We start from the raw sequence: 22,823 nt of genomic DNA on the forward strand, positions 1-22,823 counted from the left end.
AACTTTGCGGATGCAACCGATCGGAAACCAGAACTTTTTTATCCACCAGATTAAAGAGAAACACAATTTTAGTTTCATTTATAAAAAGGTAAATTTATTAAATTAGTTACAGAATCTGACCCGACAGCAGAGGAAGAACCCAGTCAGAACAGAACCGACGAGGCGTTCAGGTGGTGAAATGTCTACATTCAGTCTGAGATTTCCCATGCTCTCCCCATACCCTGAACGCCTCTCAGTCTCCTTCTTTCTTCTTCTTCTTCTTCTTCACCTCCTCCTCTCCTGCTGCTGGTTTCCTCTTGGTCGCCTCTTCCTCCTCCTCCACCCGCTCCATCCTGTCCCACACCTCGTCCTCTTCCTCCTCCTTCACCTGAGGCTCCGCCCCCTCCGTGGCCCCGCCCCCCTGGCCGGCCTGCAGTTCCCGGCTGGCCAGCAGGAGGCAGGTGAGCCGGGACTTGAGGTACACGCGATGCAGCGGCTGCCGGTCCTCCAGGCTGTGGACCCGCAGGAAGCGGTCCAGGCCGCAGGACGCCACCAGCGGCTGGGAGGCGTGGCACTGCAGGGCGCGCACGCCGCCCGCCGCGCCCTTCAGGCGCCCGCGGACCAGCCCCTTCCTGAGATCCAGCACCGCCACGTCGCCCTGCGTGTTGCCCACCACCACGGCGCCGCTGCCGGCAGGCAGCGCCAGTGCCGTCAGCGGATACTCGCCGAACTCCGCCTCCAGGACGGGCCGCCGCTGGGGGGTCGCCGGGTCAAACACGTGAACCTGAGAATGACAGGACGCATCAGCTGACATCACTTCCTGTTCCGACCCAACAGCACCGCCGCTGGAGGTTTGTTTTTAATTTAATAACATTTACTGACAACACAAACATCATGAACGATAAATCTAAACCACGTGGCAGAAATTAATCAATCCTGAAGGTTCAGTAATAAATATATTTAAAAAGTGTTGAGCCTTTAACTAACGTAACAAAAAACTCGTCACCAATCAATCAATATCAATAATTATTGATTCGTTTTTAGTTTGGTTCGCCTGTTTTTCTCTCTTTTTCCGTCTCATCTGCTGTTTCTGTATTTTCTCCGCCTCTCCTGTGATGACTGACTGTTTCTTTTTATTGCTGCTGTTTCCTCCAGCCTCCTGACTTTGACAGTTTACCGGTTTTTCTTTCTGGGATTACAGCAACAGTTTCTGTAAGAACGTCCATCGCTGCGCTCAGGACACAATCTTGCCTCCTTTACTGATTTTTCTAAACATTGGATCTTTTTTCTGCTAATCGACGACGTTGTTGGATATTTCTCCAGGATGATCTCTGATTAATTCTCTCTAATGATGAACAGAAAACTCAGTGTTTTAAGTTTTATATCAGAGGAAGAGAAGATGTTAATATTTATGCATTTAGAGCGAAACCTGATATTAACGGTAGAAGAAATGCTCAGTTCCTCTTCCAGCTGCTGTGGCGCCCCCGCGTGGAGCCACGTGGTAACTGCAGCTGCCTCCATGACCTTTGACCCAGTTCAGCCCAGTTCACCAACTGGCCCATTTTAACCTTTGATACTGGAATGGAGCCACAAAAGAAAACAGGAAAATGTAGAGAGACTAAATTAATGACTTTGGCTGTTTTTTGTTTGAGGATCTGAGCGGATCAAGTTCTGCTGCTGGTACCAACCAGGACAAAACATTAAATATTATTTCACTCATACTAAACTAGAACTTCACTTTGTGCTCAATAATCCTCATTTTAATTATTCCTTTTTGGAAAATTACAACTTTACTCTCATATTTTATTTGTATTGTTTTGACTTTATTCTGGTATTATTATGAAATTATTCTCCTTATTACCAAGTTTATTTTTGCACTATCAAATTTTTTTTTCTCAGATTGCTACCAAGCTATTTTTATTTTTATGACTCTCTTGTGTTATTACGGCTTTATTCCTGTGTTATGAAGACGATCTTTATTCTGATCATTTTAAAACTTTATTATTACAACTTTAATCTTATAATTCAGATTGTTTTGCATTCTTAACCTGGTTCCAATATTCCATTTTAATCATGAAAAAAATCACTGCAGAAGGTTCTGGACGGGTCCACAGTGTGGATCAGAACATCCAGAACTCAGCTGGACCTTAAACTGGTGTAACTGGTTTTATAATCGGTTTAATCTCAGATTTTTGTAGATATTTATTATTTTAATGTCAGCAGTTATTGTTCTAACAGTTTAATGAGTAAAGAATGAAAGATTCAAAGCAGATTTTATTTTAACGCCTCCAGCTGCTCCACGCCTTCACTTTGTTTACATTAGCGAGTGACGTCATGCGCACTGAGCAGCCTGCTTTACAGGTGTAAGCAGTTACCTGATGGTAGCCCGTGCAGGTGACCACCTTGTCGGAGTCCGGGATGAAGCCGATGTCTCTGACCCAGTGCGGCCTCCGTAGATCCAGCCAGTCGTCCCGCAGGTTCTTCGCGGTGAATAGCGGCTTCTCAGGCCGCTCCAGGTCCCAGATCTTCAGCCCGTTCTCCTTCCCGCCCGTCGCCACCCGGTTCGGGTCCATCGGGCTCTGCCGCATCCGGCACACGTTGCTGCCCGCGTCCAGCTCGGCCACCGGCCCGCTGCCGTCCTCCCGCCACACCCGCACCTTCCCGCACTCCGCGCAGGTGATGATGGCGGAGCCCCGCAGCGAGGCCAGCCCGCTGAAGCAGCCCTCCTGCGGGTCTCCGCAGCTCCGGGCCTCGGTGAAGACGCCCTTCTCGGTGCTGAAGGTCCGGACGGTTCCGTCCGCGCAGCCCAGCAGCAGCTCGCTCTCCGCCGGGTCTGCCCAGCACAGCGCGCGCACCTCCTGGTCGCGGCTCAGCGCGCGCGTGTTGGAGAAGTTAAAGGCCTGCTTCCGGTCCAGACTGACCCCCTTCAGAATCCCGGTCTCGGACCCGAGCCACACGGAGCACAGTCTGCTGCGCTCCTCCATCACAGCGGGCTGACACCAGCCGGAACCCGAACAGAACCTGAATCCGACTGAACGCACGTGGAGCGGCTGCGGCGACGAGAAAATACGTCACTACGTTGTGTTCTTCTTCCTCCTCCTTTGTTTTACGGCGGTGCATTGCAACTGTGATGGCGCCTTACCGCCACCTACCGGACTGGAGATAAACACTAAAAACCTCATACTGTGAAGTCAAATTAATAATTAATCTTTGTATTAACAGACTAAATTATACGACGGCAAATTACCGCCAGCCTAGATAGAAACCACAGAGTAACAGAGTACATTTTGTAAAAAAATAAAAATAAAAAGGGTTTGTTTGGTTCCACTGCCTTTCCTCCAGGTCTATAGGTGGCGGTAGGACACATTAATGCTTGTGTGCACTTCACCATGAAGCACCAAAACAACAGAACTAAATTACGTAATCCACCACACATGCGCAGACGGTGGTGGTTCCGCCATTTTGGCTGTCGGTGTGCTAACGGCAGCTAGCTTCTGGTGTATGTGCGTCTTGTTTACTCTTCTCTGTTGGGTTTTCGGGTTTTCCCTCCAGCTGCGGTACTAAAAACCAGTAAAGCGGTACCAGTCCGCCCAATAAGGTTGGAACCGGAGTCTGTCTTTGTCTGAGAGATGGACGGAGGAGAGGAGGAATTTATGTCCGGTAAGTGCGCTTTGTTTCTCGGCTGACAAACTTAAGAGCTCGCCCATAAAACGCTTTTCGTTTTCGGGGTTTTCCGGGTTTCATCCCGGTTCCTGAGTATTGGTCCTGAAGTTTGGACCCGGTTCTACGTTCAGTTAGCTGCTCCGGTTCTGATGGAGCTTGTTTTCAGATCTAAACTTTGCGTGTTATGTGTTTCTTCCTTAGTCAGTTTTCAGGTTTTCCTGTAAATCAGCGGTTCATGACTGAAATCTGCTGCTCAGCAGAGCCTGGGTCATTCTGGAGGGAGATCTGTTCACATCCTGGCTGACCTCCGACCTCTAGCCCACAGCATCACTGACTGTGAAAGTTTCCAGCCATGATTGTTTCTCCTCTGGTCACTAAGATCATGTTTGGATCTGTTCAGCTGCTGGTTCTAGCTGATCTTCTTCTTCTCTCTGCTGAGTTTGATTCAAATTCAGAAATGCTGTATTGATTCCAAAGGAAAATTAAAAACTGCTGTAACTCATTTAATTCCAGGTTCTTCAAGAAGTTATTGTTGATGCTGATTACTGTTGGGAGGACGGATCTCCTGTAGCAGTCTGTATTACAGCTATTCTGAAGAAGTTTCTGACTGAAGACACTTTGTTGTTGTTGACTGAAATGCTTTTACCTTTGATCCATGAATCATTTGGACAGGAAAATCTCCTGAAGTCTTAAAACGTTGGTTTGTGCTGCAGATTTAATCAGTGCTGCAGAAAGCCTTCAGTTGGTAAACTTCAGGTCTTCAGAGAGTTGAACATCTAATCAGACCAGATTCTATCAGAACGTCTCATTATCTTTGTTGTGATGAACGAGCGTCATCCTCGGCTCTCTGAGTGGAGCTGCTGTTTCAGGAACATGTGAAGTTTTAATCTCTGAGTTTGTTTGATGCTGAAGATTTGTTCTTCTGTTTGTCTCCAGACGATGGGGGCGGGACTCCGGTTCAGGATGAGCATCCTCAATCCGACGGCGAGGAGATGAGGAGCGACGGCCGGCAGTCTGAGGTCAGAACCGGCGATTAGTTATGAGTTATTAATGTCCTGGTTGATTCCAACCAGGGAACCAGATGCGTTTCCAGTGCGTTTTTTAATGCACATTTTGAAATCTCATTAGAATAAGTTGATGGTAATTCAAAATAACTTCAACCATTTTGCAAAACAAAGTTGTTGTTTTTTAACCTCACGTGAGGTGGTTTTTGGCTTTTCTGAGAAAGAGTTCATGCGCTAAAAGGGAGATGGAAACACAAAGCGAACGCTCCCAGACGCTGGTGGGTCTGTCAGACCAGAGTCCGAACCTCCATCTCTACTTCCTGTTTATTTCAGCCATGCTTAACGTCAACATCTGATGACAACAAAGTGCAGAAAATGCAGTAATGATAAATCTAAGTGGAGAGTAGTAGGAGAAAATATTGCAGTCTGGTGGTGAGGAGCTGAGCTCGACCTGCTGGCTGATTCTTCTTCTGCTGTTTAATGTCAGTCTGTGCGTTGACGTTCTGCTCTCTGCAGGACGACGGCAGCAACGACGAAGATGCCGCCATTGCCATGGAAACAGGTGGAGCAGCCAGCAGCTCGGACGCAGAGGACCGGCGCCGGGCCGACAGCGACTCAGAGGACGAGGCCCCTGGGGGCCGCCGAGACAAGAGCGACTCGGAGGCAGAGCCTCGTCGGCCTGGCGACAGCGACGATGAAGACTCTCCGGCGAAACGCAGGGCAAGTGCGTCGGACGAGGAAGAGGAGGAGTCGCCGAGGAAGAGACGGCAGAGCGGCTCGGAGGACGAGGCGTCGTCTCCGGTCAAACGGGGAGCGTCCGACAATGAGGGAGAGGAGGAGGACGTGTCGTTTCCCGCCAAGCACCAAGGAAGCAGCTCTGAGCCGGAGGACGCCCCCAAAGGAGATGGCACCCGCAGCGACTCCGACAACGAAGAGGACAAACCGGTGCCAGCATCGTCTCCACGGCAACACTCCGACAGTGACTCTGACGCAGAGCCGCCCGCCAGACGCCAGGCGGCGCCGATAGACTCTGACGAGGAAGATGAGGGTAAACGGGAGGAAGAGGAGGAGACCGGGGGAGGGAAGTGGAAGGGTGTGATGCAATCCGACAGTGAGGATGAAGAGGACGAAGGGCAGAGGAAGAAGGCTGCAACAGGAAGTGATGAAGAGCAGCGCGAGGAAGCAGAGAAGAAGCAACAGAGAGATGACAGCGAGGAAGAGGACGACAAACCAGGTAGAGACATCAGAGCCAGAACTGATCTGGAGGGGTTTATCACATCCCACATCATCATGCTGCCACCACCATGCTGCAGACAGACGTCTCCGGTTTGTAAACCGACAGAACTTCCTGTCTTTTAGTCCAATCAGCTCCGTCTCCGTCCCTCTGAGTCGGACAGTCCGAACCGTTTAATGACTGCTGTCCGTCACCGTCAGGGTCTGGAATTATTTAATTAAAAATATATTGACAAAATCAGCAACATTTTAATTTCCAAACCTTTTTCCTGCTAAATTATTGAATAAATATCCACATGAGCTCAAAACCAGAGATTTATTTACAGATTTTACTCTTCAGGTTCTTCAACCATCAGATTGGAGCGAAGTGTTTCAGGAAGCCTGGATCATCCTGGGCTTCTTTAGAAATATGGACTCTAACATTAGCATGTTTAGCATTCAGATGCTACATAGGCTAGCATAGCTTCACTGCTAGGCTAACTCCTTTTAGCACAACTTGCACCCAACAGTAGTCTTCCAGTGTGTTTATTTATATATATATAAATATATATATATTTATGTGTGTGTGTAAATAATTACTGGTTCTGGACCATCTGAATCGGGCTTCTGTGGTGGTTCTGAGGTTCTCTTCATGTGTTTCTGCAGTGAAGAGGAAGAAGGTCATCTTGTCTGACAGCGAAGACGAGGATGAAGAGAAGGAAGATAAACCAGGTGAGTCAGCCTGATGTTCTGTTCTGACCGGGTTCATTATCCCAGAACTCTAGAACCGATCCAGTTGTTTCATCTGTCCACTTCCTTGTGTCTCAGCGGCGAAGAGGAGCCGGGCGGTTTCGGACGACGACGAGAACTCGGGCAGCGGCGACGGCTCTGTCGGCCCGGATCGGAGCCTGGCGGCCAAGCTGAGGGAGCTTGGGTCAGACAGCGGCAGCGACGAAGAGGACCAGTCCAAACCCGCGGTGGTGAAGAAGGACGAGAAGGCGCTGTTCGGCAGCGACAGCGACTCCGGCGAGGATGACGAAGAGGAGTGAGTTTGACCACTGACTCCTGCTGGCAGGAAGCGGAACTGCAGCTGACCCAGAGTTAAATGTGTTGCAGGAAAATGATCGCAGACATTTTCGGAGAGTCTGGAGATGAGGAAGAGGAGGAGTTCACGGTAAGGTACCGCTGTTGGAGCTGGAACCGATCGGGAATCGGCCCCTCTTCATCCTCCTCTTCCTCTTGCAGGGCTTCAACCAGGAGGAGCTGGAGGCCGACAGCAAGCAGCCGAAGCAGCAGCAGCAGGCGGCCGATGAGTCCGACTCTGACGAAGGAGTGGACCGCAGCGGCCAGGAGTAGGTGTCCCCATAAGGTGGCCGGTGCTGCGTGGACCCAGCAGGGTGCTAAACCTGTGTGTGTGTGTGTTCAGCACTAGCTTCATGTCTGACTTCGACATCATGCTAGCCAAGAGGAAAGCCATGAACAGTCGGAAGAGGAGGCACCGAGACGGAGGAACGTTCATCAGCGACGCCGACGACGTCGTAAGCGCCATGATCACAAAGATGAACGAGGCCGCAGAGGTCAGCCTTTCACAATAAAAGCCTAGAATGTTTAGTCCCAACTGTTTTTCACAATAAAAGCCTAGCAGGTTTAGCCTCGCCTGCCATCCTTTCATAATAAAAGCCGAGCTCCTGACTGGTTTGTTGACCAGGAGGACCGGACTTTGAACAGCCAGAAGAAGCCGGCTCTGAAGAAGCTCACGCTGCTGCCGCAGGTCGTCATGCACCTCAAGAAGTGAGTTTCTGTCACTCTGTTTGAACCTCAGAACCAGAACCGACCCGGTTCAGTCTGACAACCATCCTCTCTGTCCCCCAGGCAGGACCTGAAGGAGACGTTCATCGACAGCGGCGTGATGTCGGCCATCAAGGAGTGGATTAGCCCTCTGCCCGACAAATCGCTGCCGGCGCTGCGAATCAGAGAGGAGCTGCTGCGGATCCTGCAGGAGGTAGGAAGGACTGGGGACGGACTGGGAGTTACTGGGATGAACTGGGAGTTACTGGGATGGACTTGGGAGGGACTGGGATGGACTGGGATGAAATGGGATATTATATTTTATTATAATTAACTAAAAATAACAAAAACTGAAACAGAAAATATTTTTGTTAACTGAAATAAATAAAAATGTTAATGGAAAAACTATAACTAACTGGAGCTATATCATTCATTTATAAAATGAAAACTTACTGAAATTTTAGACGTATCCTTCAGTTTTTCATTTTATGATTCTGTTTATTAGCCTTTCAAACTGATGTGAATTTAGCAGTTTCTGTCTGCATATTACGGCGCTCCATGCTCATCCTTACGCAAAATGGCGACAGCAAAACTTGGGAGAAAACTCCTTTCAGTGGTTGTTCAACAATAATTGAATACATTTTTTGGAAACTGTATCTTCTGAGTATTCATTACTAGGCTTGTCACGATGATTAATTGTACCAGAAATTATTGCGATAAACAGTAATGTTGTTTGAGACCATTGTTGACTAATTTCATAAAAATACCATAACAATGCAAATACACCCTCAAAGACCACTAAAATAATTTCTAAAGACCATTTAGCACTGGAAGTGGGGACGGACTGGGGACAGATTGGACGTCTTCTGGACCCCAGTGACGTCCCGTTGTCCTCCTGCAGCTCCCCAACGTCAGCCAGGAGACGCTGAAGCACAGCGGGATCGGACGGGCCGTCATGTTCCTCTACAAGCATCCCAAAGAATCCCGGGCCAACAAAGACCTGGCGCTGAAGCTCATCAGTAAGACCTGCCCCGGTTCTGGTCCAACTGTAGGAAGTCCAGATGTTCCTGACATGTTTCTGGTCCGTTTCCTTCCAGACGAATGGTCGCGGCCGATCTTTGGTCTGACGTCCAACTACAAGGGAATGACGAGGGAAGAGCGGCAGCAGAGAGATCTGGACCAGCAGACGCCTCAGAGACGCCGGCTCAGGTAGCAACAGAAATAAGATTCAAACTTTGACTAAACCAGATCGCTTTGAGGCTTTTTCAAGGTCTGCATCACACACACACACACACACACAGATCTCTGACTGGCAGTAGCAGGTAGTCGACTCTGGCAGGTAGTCAGATGATGCGACAGGAGGTTCTGGTTTCAGCTGGTCAGATGTTTTTAATGGGAAACCCAGAGAGGTAAATTTATCCTTCTTGTGTGTGTGTTTGTGTACTTGTTTAGCTATCGTGTGAGGACCTACTTAAACAACCAAAACTGTGAAGACATGTCTATTTGTGAGGACATTTTGCCATTTTCACACAATGTAAAAACATAATTTTTGCATGCTAATTGAACTTAAATGTCAACATTAACTTCTGAGCCATCACACAACACACTGCACAGAGCTCTGTACCTTGGCTATTATTTGCATTGTTTCTATCTTCATTTTGTGAACCTTGAACACCGTGAAGCTCATGAGCAGCTTGGTCTTCCTGGGAATTGGGGGGGAAAAAAATCAGTCAATATGTTTTCCTACAATAAAGACAATTCCAGTGGAATCTCTCGGTTTGTTTTTTGTAGTTTTCTCTTTGTTTTGGAGCTTTCAACCATGCCTATGTTGCAGTATCCTCTGCATTGTTACAAAATGGAGGCCAACAGATGGCGCATTTGTTTGATTTTTTTAAAAACTGATTTTGGGGACATTTTAAATCAATTCTGAATCATAGTAATCATGATTCTAATGTGAATATATATTTTTTGGCAGACCTCTGTTAGGCTACAGAAATTAATGGAAGCCAATGCAAGTCCACACAAGCATAGGGAAACAGGAATGTGTGTGTGTGTGTTTCTTCCTCTCATCCATCTATCCCCCTCGTCCTCCTTCCTCCCCCAGTGAGCCTCAGAAGGTGGAGAGGGCGCAAGAACCTGACGTTTTCTCTCCACCAACCAGGTCCAGTCCCAGAGCTGCTGCATGTTTGCGCTGCGTGTGTTTCTGCTGCAGCTCCTCTGTGCAGTTGCAGCCTGAAGATGAATGTTAGTGATGCCGCAGAACCGATCCAGAAGCCATAAAATAAGGAATGTTTGTGTTGAGAGAGACGGACGATCAGGCGGCACTCTGGATTTACAGCCTGTAATAATTAAGATGAATAGTCTGTAGCTGTAGACAGCAGGGGGCGCTGCTGCACAGAGGAGCTGACTCTCAGGATGGAAATAATTTTCAATCTGATCTTAACCTTCTGGCCTTCTGGCAGGAACATTCTCAGCAGTTAGAAACCTGAGTGTGAAGCTCAGTGACACTAAAACGTGGTGCAGAGTTTCAGCTGCAGGCCGATCGGATCGGAACCGGCACCAGGTTCTGATGGCTTCACTAACCTGCAGTGAGGTGAAGCCTGCTGATAACAGCATGGAGCTTCAGGAGGAAGCCCTGGTGTGGCGGCTTGAATCTGAATATTACAGCAGAGCTTGTGTTTGTGTTGGTCTGCAGCTCTGGAGGTCAGACGCCCCGCAGAGACCTGGAGAAGCAGCTCACCGGGGAGGAAAAGTCAGTACATCACTATTTATTTTTATTGTAAATATAATTAGGATTTTTTTTTTTAGGAATTCTGTGTTTTTTTTTTACATTGTTTTATATTTTGTTTTGTTACAAATTGTTTTTAAAATTTTATTTGTGAAATTTTAGGGGGTTTTACACATATATTTTTAAGACTTTTATTTTAAATCTTTTAGTATTGATGTTAATTATAATACATTTATTTGTACATATAAGTTTTTTGATTTTGTTATAAAATGTTTCTTTTCTATTTTGAATGTATTTATAAATTTTTCATTTTATTAAATTAACTATGAAGTTTTTGTTTTAATTTTTTTCACTTTTTATAATTTATAAATCTGTTCTCATTTTGATGTATTTAATTTGAATATAATTGAATTTACTCATCTCACAAACAGATTGAGTGACCAATCACTCAGGTTTTTTTTAAAGTTGACGTGAACCTTATTGATGTTTCTGACCTGCAGAGCTCTGCGACCCGGTGATCCCGGGTTCTGTGCCCGGGCTCGGGTGCCGATGCCCTCCAACAAGGACTATGTGGTCCGACCCAAATGGAACGTGGAGGGGGATTCCAGCAGGGTGAGTTTCCATTTAAAACGCATTTATTCTGGATCATTTTGAATATACAATGTTCAATAAAAGTTTTAGAAATTAAAAGGTAAATTTGAGTAAAAGTATAACCTTTCTGTCAGTGGCTATTATTTAATGGTCATTACCAAACACTTCATGTTTTGTCCAAATACTGTTGGAAATCTTTGAAAAAATATAAAATTAAAATATGAACACTTCATATTAAAGTTGGAAAATACATTTTAATTGTAAATTATTACAGTTTCTGTTGCTGCAGACACCAGATCGATTCTGGTATTTAATTTTTATATTAGACAGAATTCTGTTGTTTTTCATGTATTTTTATATTTTTCATTTTGGGTTAAGATTATTTTTATTTTTTGTCTGTACTTTAATTCAAAATCATTCATGACGTAACATATTTTAAAGTACATTTATCTGGTTGAGGAATATAAATTTTGTTTGAATAAAACAATCAGTTCATCTCTAAAGGATAAAAACAGTTGAGGGTAAAAATTAGACCTGTAACTTCTCTTTGATTGTTTAAACTGTTTGCTTATGTAGTTTGTAGGTATTTACATAAAATAGATTATACCATCAAAATCAAAATAAAACCCATCACTGAAGGACAGAACCTCGTAGAGCAGAGACGACACCTCACCTGCGGGTTGTTACGATGTGACTCAGGTGAGGTGTGCTGCTGAGCTCTGATTGGTCCTCTGTAGAGCGGTTATAAGAAAGCCATCAGCCTGCTGGAGAAGCACAAGCGGCGTTTCGCCGAGCAGAGGAAGCTGCGGCGGCCGCAGGGAGCCGTGAAGATCAGCATAGAGGGGAACAGGATGCCACTGTAGCTCCTGCTGCTCGCCTGCAGGGGGCAGTAAGTCTGTCTGCATGGTGTGGAGCGCAGCGGCTACGTAGAACTAATCAGGTCGATGAAGTGAAGTTTCAGCCACTTCAGAGCTCATTGGTCTGACTGCTGGTTGTGCTTCAATTAGAGCTGAGCTGATTCCACTAACAGAAGCTACTGGTTCTGATCCGATCAGAGCTCCAGACACAGGGTTCCTACACACAATCGGTCTTTGTTTCCAGGAGGCCGCTGTCTGGAAATTGCTGGTATGTTCAGAATCTGATTGGGGAAAAGTTCCACATTTAGACACCTTGAATCCGCTGTAGCTGCCATGCCAGGCCACTAGATGGCGCTGTGATTTTAGCATGTCATTGAAACCCTCATGTGCTTTTGACCCTTAACTTCCATCTCCCTGAGAAAACAGCAACCCGTCTCTAATGAACTAATGCTAATTTAACAAGTTGTGTTAAACTGAACACATTAAGCAGCTCGCTGTGCGATGCTAGCCACTGTTGGGTTTGTTTTTTTTGCCCATGCATGAACAAACCAAACCCAGCAGCTGTCCATTCTGTACATGTGCTCTTTCACACCTCCTGCGGTGACGCGCCTGAAACGATCCACTCTGAAACCTGGTTTCATAAATCACTAGAGTCAGAGAGTCCAATCACTGGAGACGTGAATACGAGCGGTTGGATCGCAACTAAATGTTACGGTTTTACTGAAGAGCGCATAAACGGGACAGTAGTCTTTCTCTTTTTTCCTCTTTCTTTTTATTCGCTATCTTCATTCTTTCCATGTTTCTGTCTTCTTGTCTTTCTTTATTTCTTACTTTCTTTCTGTTAACTTTCTCCCTGTTTTTTATGTCTTCCTGCCTTTCTATATATCTTTGTGTCTTTCTCTCTTTTTCTTTTGTTTGTTCTTTCTATTTTCTTTTTCTTTCGGTCTCGAAGTTTACATCGAAATTTTAGGCCTTGTCGAGTTTATGGTGAGTTTACAGATGGATAACTCTGGAAATTTGGGAAAATCTGGAACTCTTCCCTGAAAACTGCGTAGGAACCCTGTTCAGAGCTATGGTGATGCTCTTATTTTGAAATCTAAGCTTGTTGCTTCCTGTCTTCCTCCTGCAGGGGCCGGTGAAGAAGGGTTTGTCCCGGGTCGATAAACAGATGCGAAGGTTTGCGGACATCCGGCGGCTGACGAAGACTGGTCACGCTGTGAAGATCAGCGTGGAAGGAAACCGGATGCCACTCTGATCCAGTCTCCGTCTTTAGTTTTTTAGGATTTCTTCTTCGTGTTTTTGTTTTAAGGTGGTTCTCCTGAACCGTCCCAGTCGCTCCCTCCTCAGGTCCAGCTCTGCCTCTCTAAGGGCTTCTTAATGAATGTGATCATCTGCTGTAAACTTTTCTGCTCTCTGAACAAATTCAATAAACTCTCCATCATGACGTCACCAGCCGTCCGTTTTTCATCTGTTAGCTTTAGGAGCTGGTGAACCGTCAGGAACTGTAACACGTTTTAAACCTGAAACTGTTTCAATATCAGCCAAAGTTTAGCTAGTTTGGGTTGTTAGCCATTAGCAATGCCTGATTCAGCCTGTTAGCCTTCATTTAGGGTAACTGAAACATTTACAGGCTTTGTGCTTTTATTTAATATATTAAACATAATAAAGCAAGCGTTTTGAAAGAGCGTTACTCACATCCTGTTTCTGAAACTGAGAATACATTTGTCCAACCAAACCTAAAAGAATTTTGTCACTATCCCAAAATGTTATTTTTTTGCCATATGTGTATGTATATGTATATAAATATATATATCTATATTTTTTTTGTACAAAAATCACTTTTGGAAAAAGATAAAATAGGCCATTATTTTTAAGAAGGTGATGATTTGAAAACTGCCTTTGAAAAATGCCTTTCTTTTAATGAAGCAAATGTGCAAAATCCTTTTCAGTGTTTGGTTGACAAATAACCCAAACGGATGACTCCTTGCTTTGTTTTGTCTTTATTATGCACATTTAAACACAGGCAGAGACAAATATTTGAAAATCTTTTTCAATTTTTAACAGGAAGGTTTTTAAAATGAGGAAAACTGGATTACAGCTCCAGCCAAACATCAACCGAACTGCTGTAACCAATGGGAAAACTTAAGTGCAGTACCACTGTTCAACCCAAGGAGGGCAGAACTGAGACAGATTTAGGCCACTATTGCAGAATTAAGCAAATCTAGATAAAAATTCAAACATTTGGACTCAAACACAAAGACAGTTTCTATCTGACAGTTTAAATGCAAAACAAGTTAATTTTGTTTTTAGTTACTCTTTAAAGATGTGATAAAGTTTAAAATGCTATGCAGTGTGACTTTCAGTTCATACAGTTTAAACTTCTGAATTTCACATTGTGGTGACAAGATACAGAAAATCATCTTTTCATCGTATATGTTAAAATAAATGGGGTAAAAATGTTTGTTTTTTTTTACAAGGATGGAAGACAATGTGAAAACTGTTTCAAATAAAAGTTAAACATTGGTTAACGTGGTTTTCTACTTTTTAAGATGACACTTATGAATTTACATACATTTTGACTTTATTTGATAAGAGAAAACTTTAAAAAAAATTGTTTGGCAGTTTTAACATCGCTTGGTGAACAAACAAGTTTTATCGTTGTAGTGGAAACCGGCTCCAGCCTCCCATCGGTGTGTTTCTGTGTTGCAGCAGAAATGCGTCCTGCTGCGCGGCTGCAACATGAAGAAGAGACTTGAGCAGAAAGCTCCAGTCGTGTCGGACGTTTTGAGTCGAGGCGGCAGTCGCTTCCCGTCAGGTGACAGCAGGGAGAGCCGGAGATGGTGCGTTCAGGTGGAGCTAAAAAGTCTGATCCAAGATCAGCCCTAACAGTAATAATTAACAGCAATAATAAATGTAAACCTGATGATTTAGTGTAAAATAAATCTTAAAAATCTGTAGCTAATTAACATTTTGTGAAAGATGTATTTATTTGTTTTTTTAAAACTGTGGTAGAAATAAAACGTTGCCCCAAAAGATGCACCAAAATGAGCTTTTCTAAATGAATGACATTATTTGACCGAAGGTATTTTTCTAACACCATTAATAGATTGTTGGACTTAAAGTGTTCAAATCATCTGAATCAGTTCTGGTATTAAACATTTATATTTGATCATAATTGACTTTGTTGTTGCATTTATTTGAATATTTTGGGAATTTCTCATAATTTTTGCCTAAAATAATTCGATACGATTCTTTTCACTTCTTCTTTAGCGAGCTATAAAAGCAGATTTCAGCTACTTGCTAGTTTTGGTGTTTGATGGAAAATTACATTAAAATGCATGAAATGATGTAATGTCGTCATGAATTTTGTGTTTTGTGAAGAAGTTTGTCTCTCCTTAAGACTAAGAATTGGTCCTGAATTTACTGAGCTGCACCTGAATGCACCATCATTTGTAGCGTGTCCAGGTGAGGTGATCAGTCATCGTGGTTCAGCAGGTGGTAGGCTGATATTTATGCAGACTCGACTGAAGAGAGATAAAAATGGATTCCTGTGTTTAAAATGAGAAGTTTTGTTGACATTTATTACTGAATAGACACAGTCATGTGCAGTTCCTCACCTGTCCAGAGGTGGGCGTCCTCGCTATCCTCGAGTCGGTAGACGGCTCATTCCGACTCGGTCGATGGGAGGCGGATTGTTTCGTCGCCGTGGCGACTCCACCACCTTGCTGGGAAGAAAAGATGAGCATCAAGACAAGTGGAAGGTGAAACTTCCTTCACCTGTCCTTCATCTGTTGAATTCACCTGGGAAAGGTGAGTCCTACCTCTGCTTCTTCTTGCCCTGTCTGGTTTCCATGGAGCTCATGGACAGCCGGTCCAGCGGGGCATTGTTCCCAGGGAAACTCCTCTTCCTCTTGGGCTCAGTCACGTCATTCTCCATCATCATCACCAGGTCGTCTGTTCGGAGGAGTTTGGCGCTGAGCTCCAGTCTGGGCTTCATCCTTCCTGGATGGCGCCACAGGACGGCCAGCGTCCTCAGCCCGGGCCCGTCTATGTGCTGGAAAAGGGTCGATTTAATTTAAAAGAAACAACAACAATCCTCCTGTTTGGCTTCTTTTGAACTAGCAGCGAAGAAATAAAACCGAAATGGCAGAAAAAATTAATTTTTTACTGAAGGAATTTGGGTTGAGTAACAATTTAAATTTCCAGAGGATAAAATGGAACAGAGTATATCCTAAAAGATAAAATATGGAAGTAGTTTACACTCTGAATATAAATAATCTGCTTTGAGTTTCTGAGATTCAACATTTTCCTGCAAAGTCTAACTAATAGGTTGCAACCAAATAATCTTCCCTCTGAAAAGTTCCTGATTAATGTGGATTGAGGGACAGTAAGAGGCAGAGAACATCAGAAAATCCCCGGCTGATAGATAGAGGTGCTGGTTGCAAAGACAGAAATTAACAGCAAAAAAGTGGTTATTTAGTTAGTAATATTTACACCATCTAATTCAATCATGTCACAGTTTCAAAATAAACATTTAATTATCAAGATATAGATTTATATTTATATCTTGATTTATAGCTTGCTAACTGAATGGTTAGTTAATAACCTAAATTTTATATTGAAGGATGGGGGATGGGGAGTAAGGATGGAAAAAGCCTCCAGCTCCTCCTGATAGGCTTTGGTTTTGTTGTAGTGTGAGTTAGCTTCTGACTTTCTCTCTTCCTGTTCGTCTCTAAAGACTCCAGCAGATATGGTATAAAATAGCCTGAGGAGAAAACAGATTTCTGCTTTTCTTCCTGCTGCTTCACACCATCTGATACCAGCACCCAGGAGGAGCTGCTTGCCTTGGCCCTCAGGATCTTCTGTCTGATCAGTCAAGAGCACTTTATGGAAAATGTGGCTTACTAAATACTAAAGTGAGTATGAGCCACACTAATCTGCTCATACCAGTCTGAGAATCTGCTTGAGTTTATTTCACTTTTTGAAGACTCTTCTGATTCATGAAAATATACCTTCCTTATGGGGACCAGCTGGTTTGTGAGGACATTTATATTTTCAGGACTTTATTACATTTTCATGGCACTTAATAACAGATTATGCATTGTGGAGGCATTTTTACATGACAAATGCATTTCTATAACAAAGGAAAATGTCCTTTGTCAAGAAATGTTTTTGCTTGACAAATCTGCGTTATGGGGACATGCTGAACTATGAGGACATTTCTGCTTTTTGTACTTATTTGAACCTTTTTATGGCATTTCTACATCATTTTTAAAGATCTCTATAATTTAAGGACATAAACATAAAATAAATACAGATTAAAAAGGTTTGTATATCAGTTAATTTAAATGGGTATTTTATTTATCTTTAGTTGTGAGTGCACAGGATGTTGCCTATGCATCAGATTTATGGATGTCAATGTCCCAGCTCTATGTATCCATCTATCTGTCCATCTGTCTGCTTTATATTTTTTGATTAAGGGCATCTCTGGTTTCTTTTAAACGTTCTAGCAACATAATGACAAGTGAAATCTTATGTTTTAATTCATACATTACAGGTCTTTTTTGAAGGATACCTTACAGACCTTTCAGTATGTACAACAGCATTTGTTAAGCTGTCTAGAAATGCCTGATAAGTTCAGCGCACCACAGCCTTTTCATGGTTCACCTATTAACAGATTATTCTGTGTAACGTGACACCAAATTATTATTTTAATTTTAGCCTATTTGTGGATGTTTTTAGAGGATATGTAAAATTTTAGCCCTCAAATTAACCTTGGGAAGGTGAGATTCCTCGATGCAATTCTGCTTGACCTGCTAATGGAACTGCCAACCCCCCCGGTTGGAGGATGAACCCCGTACTAGCGCCCTGATTCTAATGCTTCAGACACTGACTTGAGGTTAGTTTGGTTTAGTTCTGGTTCCTCTTTTAGAAATGTGTGTTTCAGTGTCTTGACCTGAGCCGGCTGCTGTTGGACTCCAAGGACGTTGCATTGCAGGATGATGGACAGCAGGCAGATGATCAGAAGATGGCTGCAGAGCTGCATCTGAACACAACAATGAATCTCAGCAGAATGCTGACAACTAAGCTCAGTCGAATTTAAGAGCCTGATAAAAAAAATACAACCTGCACAGCTGAACATGGTTATGGCGATAAAACTAAATAAAATAAAAAGTTAAGAAAAAAAAATGTTACCCAAAAGAACAACAGACCAAAGACTTAATTAACCCAAACAAACTTTAAAATTTCTCTTCTCTGCAAATGAAGTAAAAATATTTCAGCCTCACATCATTCTGAATAATTATATTATTATTCAGAACCTAAAAGCAGGAGAGAGAATGAATCTCTGCTTTAAAACATCATCTGATTAAAACCAGAGCTAACCTTCCCATTCATGGTTTCAAACACAACTGGCTCCCACAGACAGTGGGACACTTTTAGCTCAAACTTATTGTCCAGCAACATCTTCTAATTTTAGCACTTTCCATTCCTGCAAATAAACGCCTTTTGAGCGTCACTTACACGCTCGTTGATGCGCGTGCTGCTGCATTCCCTCCATCACACATCCGGATAAAACACACACACACACACACACACACACACGCACACACACACACACACACCCACCCCCCCACACACACACACACACACACACACACACACACGCCTCGTGATGCACACACTCCTTGTTCTGCTGGACTCAGAGCTTCCTCCCTGCAGCCTAACGCAGGAGGTTCACCTTCTCCAGAACCAGAACCTACCCTCTCAAGATCTGTTTTATTTCTGCCACGTTTAGCTGCTTCAGCTTGGATTTTTATGCAGAAATAAAGATGCCTTCAAAGTACTGTTATACAGAAAACAGCAACTTTACACAAGAAAAGTGTTACAAAGTAGGAGCACTGCAATAGTTAGAAAATTTCTTACTGACAGTCTGCAGAAGCATCAAGAAATTCAACATTTGCTAAATTTAAGTTTAGGCATTTAGAGTAAAAACATTTGGAATGAAGAAAGTGATTTTTTTTGCAGGTTCATCCAGTTTCATGCCGCTTGTACCTTGATTCTGGAGACAAAACTCTGCTGTCCGTCGTCTTCTCTGGGTTTCCGTGTCTTCCTGCAGCTTCAGGTTTTATAGCAGCTGCTCAGGAGCCTCCTGTCCAATCCAGACCCTTCCCTCCTGTGACATAATGACTTCCCTTGCTTCTTTTCCACTCTGCGTGAGATGTTTGATCACCAGGTCCATTACCTGTTAAAGAGCTCTCCTGGGATCGGTCACACCTCACCTCCTCCTGGAAGTCCACTTTTAAAATAAACACATTCGGACTCTCGTCTGCTTCCCAACAGCACGGTCGTTCCCTCAGCGCCTGGATGTGGAGGCATCAGATATCCCCGCAGGAAGACCTGCACTAAAACCTTTCACCATCAGTTTACACACTTAATTTGATCAGTGACTGCATCAGTATTTTATGAAATGAGGGAAAACATTGAGACATAAAGCTCCAGAAACTTTTAGTTTAATCTTCGTTTAATCAAATTTAACTTATGACATCAAGCAACCTCTGGACATCAAGAGAAACTGTTTCCAAAGGCAGAAAAAATAAAACAGGTATTTAGCAGAAGCTAATGCTCAAATTTTAACCTTGTTGATACGACCATTTGCTAACAACACAACGTAGTATGTCGCGCTCCACAGGGTTTCATATGTCATTATACATCTATCTGTAAGGGTTACGCTTCAGTTCCGCTAACGCTAAAGCGCTATACCAACATGTAGAAGCTAATACTAAAGAGCTAAACACAACCATGTTGAAACACGTGTATGTCGCTATAATGCTAAAGTACTAAACAAAAAAATGAGCTCTGCCCTCAGCGTATTAGCGGCAGTGTGTCCACCACCGGGATTCAGTAATCTGTGTTTATAGGTAACCAAACTGTTTTGGAAAGTTTCTGTTTAATTATTTGGCTCCATTTGATGCTTTTTTGTGACTTTTCCTCAAAGTTCTGCGATGAATCCAGTCAACAGAGTCTTTACACTGATGAAGTGAAGTTGCAATGTCTAGTTGATGAAGTGTTTTTATTAAACCCAATGAGAGAAAACGTTTTAAATACTTAAAGAAGTTGTTGGGAAGGACTTATCTGACCGTTTGCTCACTGACTGACAACCTTCTCCAGGTGATGTCATCCTGCACCTCTCCCTGTTGCCATAGAAACAGGATACATTAAAGGTTGAACAAAGTATCCTCAGAAATGGTCTCAGTCGCTGCCTCTCTGAAACATACAGATGTGTGTGAAGGTGGAAAGATCTCAGGAGTGATCTCAGAAAGGCAGCTGGGAAAAGGTCAAAGGTCATGCCCAAACCGTCTGAAGTCCATCATTCTCCAGAGAGCAAAACATCTCAGACATCCCAACAGATTGAGCCCAACGTCAGAGCGTGAAGCTCACAGATGAACTCAATGGCTCCATCTACGACTCTGCAGACCTCGGTTAGCAGGCTAAAGGTTAAAGGTCACGATAGGACAGTTAGGGATGAAAGAGAACGCCTCTTCTTAAAAAAATGGTCGCAGAGTTTAGGTCTGATCTGACTTCTGGAGCAACGTAGAGATGTTGAACCGTGATGGAGGAAACCAAACGCCTCATACCAGCTGTGAAGCACTGTGGTGGAGGAATGATGGCAGCTGGGAGGCATGAATGAGTCCATCTGTAGCCCAAAGTCTTCTAGAGTCAAACATGAATCTACTTCTGACATCTAAGAAATACTCAGATGACCCTGAAGCTGTCCTCTAAATGCAATGTTGACATAGCGCTTTAGCATTAGCTGCTACTATTTACAATACTGGTATAGCGCTTTAGCATTAGCTGCTACTATTTACAATACTGGTATAGCGCTTTTGCATTAGCTGCTACTATTTACAATACTGGTATAGCGCTTTTGCATTAGCTGCTACTATTTACAATACTGGTATAGCTCTTTATTGCTGTTTTTGATAAGTAGTTCAGTGTTAGCGTGGCTAAGTTTTAAGCTAGCACTGCTGGTTCTTTTGTTGAACCTCTGAATTCGATGGTGCAAAGAAAGATTCTTCAATGGAATATTTTGAGAGGCAGAAAATAGTTTTTAAAATGATGAATTACTTACCTTGAGCTACCTGCTGTACCTGAGTTGAGCGGAGCTCCATGTTGAATGTTTTACTGCAGCCAACCTTACAGCAGCTCTCCTGGAGCAAAAGCATCATAATTCATCTGGCATGGCAGAAACTGAGAGTTTAAACTAATAAGAACATTAAACTTCACTCTACCTGCCTTCAGAGTTGTATTACAAGAGCAGCTGGTGACTCATGGTTTGGCTGTTTCACCAGAATCTTTGCTAACGTCATCGATTTAACGGTCGTTAAAGAGCTAACAGGACTTTAGGTCCAACATTGGACATAAAGGGATCCAGAACATGGTGGAGCTGCAGCTGCCTCCCTGTTTGGCTTGGAGCTGCTGTTTTCTTTTATTTTGGAAGTTTTTTATTTGAACAAGTCTGCAGAAAATGATGAACTTCATCTCTCATCATCTTCATACCAAATAAACACAGAGCCACTTACAAATGCATAAAAGTAAATGCGTGTATAAACAAAGTAAAGTCTCGATCCTTAAACTCTGCTGCCAGATAAAGCATGCGGTGGTGGTTGTCAATCTAACTTCCTGAGCCTGGCGGTTCTGCTTTTGTCTGGAAATGTTCAGATCCTCTGAGCAGGAACTGATTCTCTGGTAAACTTACAAGATTTTTTGTTTTCAGCTCATAAATAATGAAAATGTGACTTTAAATGTGAGACCCAAACGGTTTTCTAACAGTCAGAGTGAGTTGACTTTTCTATTAGTAGATTTTCATTGAAGTTTATGATATAAGCCTGTAAATTATCACTTTAATGCCGACAAATTGTCAAAAAACAAGTTTTCACAGAGTTTTGTTGGCTCTGGTGGATTTTATTTGACGCTTGTCAGGAAGTGAAGCAGGTTGTGAGGGAGGAGGAAGACATGCGGCGAAGGTCATCGGGGTTAGAACCGGAGGCCTTCATACATGGGATAAAAGCCTTCACCCCTCCGCCTCTGCCGCACCCAAAGAAACTCATCTTTCTTGTGCCTTTGATTTGGGAAAACAGCAGAGGTGAATGAGAGTTTGGCCGACCATCTCCGTAAATCAGAGCGAGACTCTCAGAGCGGAGAAGAAAGCTCGTTTGTTTCCCCTCCTGCGCTGCTGACGCTGCAGCCGTGATGTTCACACAGATCAGATGGCTCCCGTCTCCAGAGTGAAGGATCCCCTGGATGTTCCCGCCGTCCTCCGCCTCCTGGGCCTCCGCCGTTGACCCAGACCCGTTGACCCAGACCTGTTTACCCAGACTGCTCTCACGCTGAAAACCGATCCTGGGCTCTCTGTGGATCCGACCTGGAATGAACCAGGAGCAAAACCTCAGACAAAACAGAACCTCCCAGCTCCATCGATCCGTCTGCGCTGCCAGCAGAGGGTCAGAAACTCGCCGTTCGCTGCAGAACATTCCTGCTGCGCTGCAGCAAGAAGGCAAAGGGAGCAGTTTGCTTTAAAACACGTCGGGACAGATTATTAAGAACTGAAGCGGCTGGAGGAAATCAAATCAAACTTTATTTGTTCAAAGTGCTTTACATCACAAAACATAAAAATCAACAAATGAAGCATTAAAAATTTCCAAGTGGCATCAATCAATATTTCATTGATTATGTTTCCATAGCAACTCTAACCAGTTGGTTTCAGTCTGGATGAAAGGAACTCAGGGTTTCCGCTGTTTTACTCTTTTCTGGAAGTTTGTTTCACATCTCTGGCGCATAGAAGCTGAAAGCTGCTTCTCCATGTCTGGTTCTGGTTCTGATGCAGAACAGAACCAGAACCAGCAGGTTGATCCAGCAGCAGATCTTTAAGCTCCTTCGATGGTTGACGCCGTTTGCTTTAGTTTTACTCTGTTCAGCTTTGTGACCTGATGCTCTTCACAG

General features: G+C 43.8%; 3 protein-coding genes across 6 annotated transcripts; 1 reads left to right on the forward strand and 2 right to left on the reverse strand.

The window, feature by feature from the left end:
- Window positions 1-72: 72 nt before the first annotated feature.
- wdr74 (WD repeat domain 74) lies at window positions 73-3,086 on the reverse strand. Its single transcript, XM_032545579.1, has 2 exons — window positions 2,355-3,086; window positions 73-763 (listed from the first exon to the last, which is right to left on the reverse strand). Exons 1-2 carry the CDS (start codon window positions 2,961-2,963, stop codon window positions 233-235), a joined length of 1,140 nt encoding a protein of 379 aa, XP_032401470.1. The 5' UTR covers window positions 2,964-3,086; the 3' UTR covers window positions 73-232.
- Window positions 3,087-3,421: 335 nt separating this feature from the next.
- On the forward strand, window positions 3,422-13,507 carry iws1 (interacts with SUPT6H, CTD assembly factor 1). 3 transcript variants are annotated; one of them, XM_032545572.1, is made up of 17 exons: window positions 3,422-3,639; window positions 4,579-4,661; window positions 5,163-5,880; window positions 6,525-6,590; window positions 6,687-6,903; window positions 6,975-7,032; window positions 7,104-7,210; window positions 7,285-7,435; window positions 7,567-7,649; window positions 7,731-7,860; window positions 8,548-8,665; window positions 8,744-8,855; window positions 9,751-9,807; window positions 10,342-10,398; window positions 10,875-10,986; window positions 11,703-11,854; window positions 12,952-13,062. In XM_032545572.1, the coding sequence occupies exons 1-16, from the start codon at window positions 3,609-3,611 to the stop codon at window positions 11,826-11,828; spliced, it is 2,226 nt and encodes a 741-aa protein (XP_032401463.1). In that variant the 5' UTR covers window positions 3,422-3,608; the 3' UTR covers window positions 11,829-11,854; window positions 12,952-13,062. The 3 variants fall into 3 exon arrangements, with proteins under 3 accessions (XP_032401463.1, XP_032401462.1, XP_032401465.1); XM_032545571.1 differs by lacking the exon at window positions 11,703-11,854 and having other exon boundaries at window positions 3,423-3,639; window positions 12,952-13,507; XM_032545574.1 differs by lacking the exons at window positions 9,751-9,807; window positions 11,703-11,854 and having other exon boundaries at window positions 3,424-3,639; window positions 12,952-13,507.
- Window positions 13,508-14,823: 1,316 nt separating this feature from the next.
- ostn (osteocrin) lies at window positions 14,824-18,977 on the reverse strand. Of its 2 annotated transcripts, XM_032545586.1 has the most exons (5): window positions 18,876-18,964; window positions 17,779-17,868; window positions 15,644-15,876; window positions 15,440-15,547; window positions 14,824-15,346 (listed from the first exon to the last, which is right to left on the reverse strand). In XM_032545586.1, exons 2-4 carry the CDS (start codon window positions 17,866-17,868, stop codon window positions 15,463-15,465), a joined length of 408 nt encoding a protein of 135 aa, XP_032401477.1. In that variant the 5' UTR covers window positions 18,876-18,964; the 3' UTR covers window positions 14,824-15,346; window positions 15,440-15,462. The 2 variants fall into 2 exon arrangements, with proteins under 2 accessions (XP_032401477.1, XP_032401479.1); XM_032545588.1 differs by lacking the exon at window positions 14,824-15,346 and having other exon boundaries at window positions 15,440-15,543; window positions 18,876-18,977.
- Between the last annotated feature and the right edge of the window lie 3,846 nt (window positions 18,978-22,823).

The sequence above is a fragment of the Xiphophorus hellerii genome, chromosome 18 (assembly GCF_003331165.1).
Source record: "Xiphophorus hellerii strain 12219 chromosome 18, Xiphophorus_hellerii-4.1, whole genome shotgun sequence".
Lineage (NCBI taxonomy): Eukaryota > Metazoa > Chordata > Actinopteri > Cyprinodontiformes > Poeciliidae > Xiphophorus > Xiphophorus hellerii.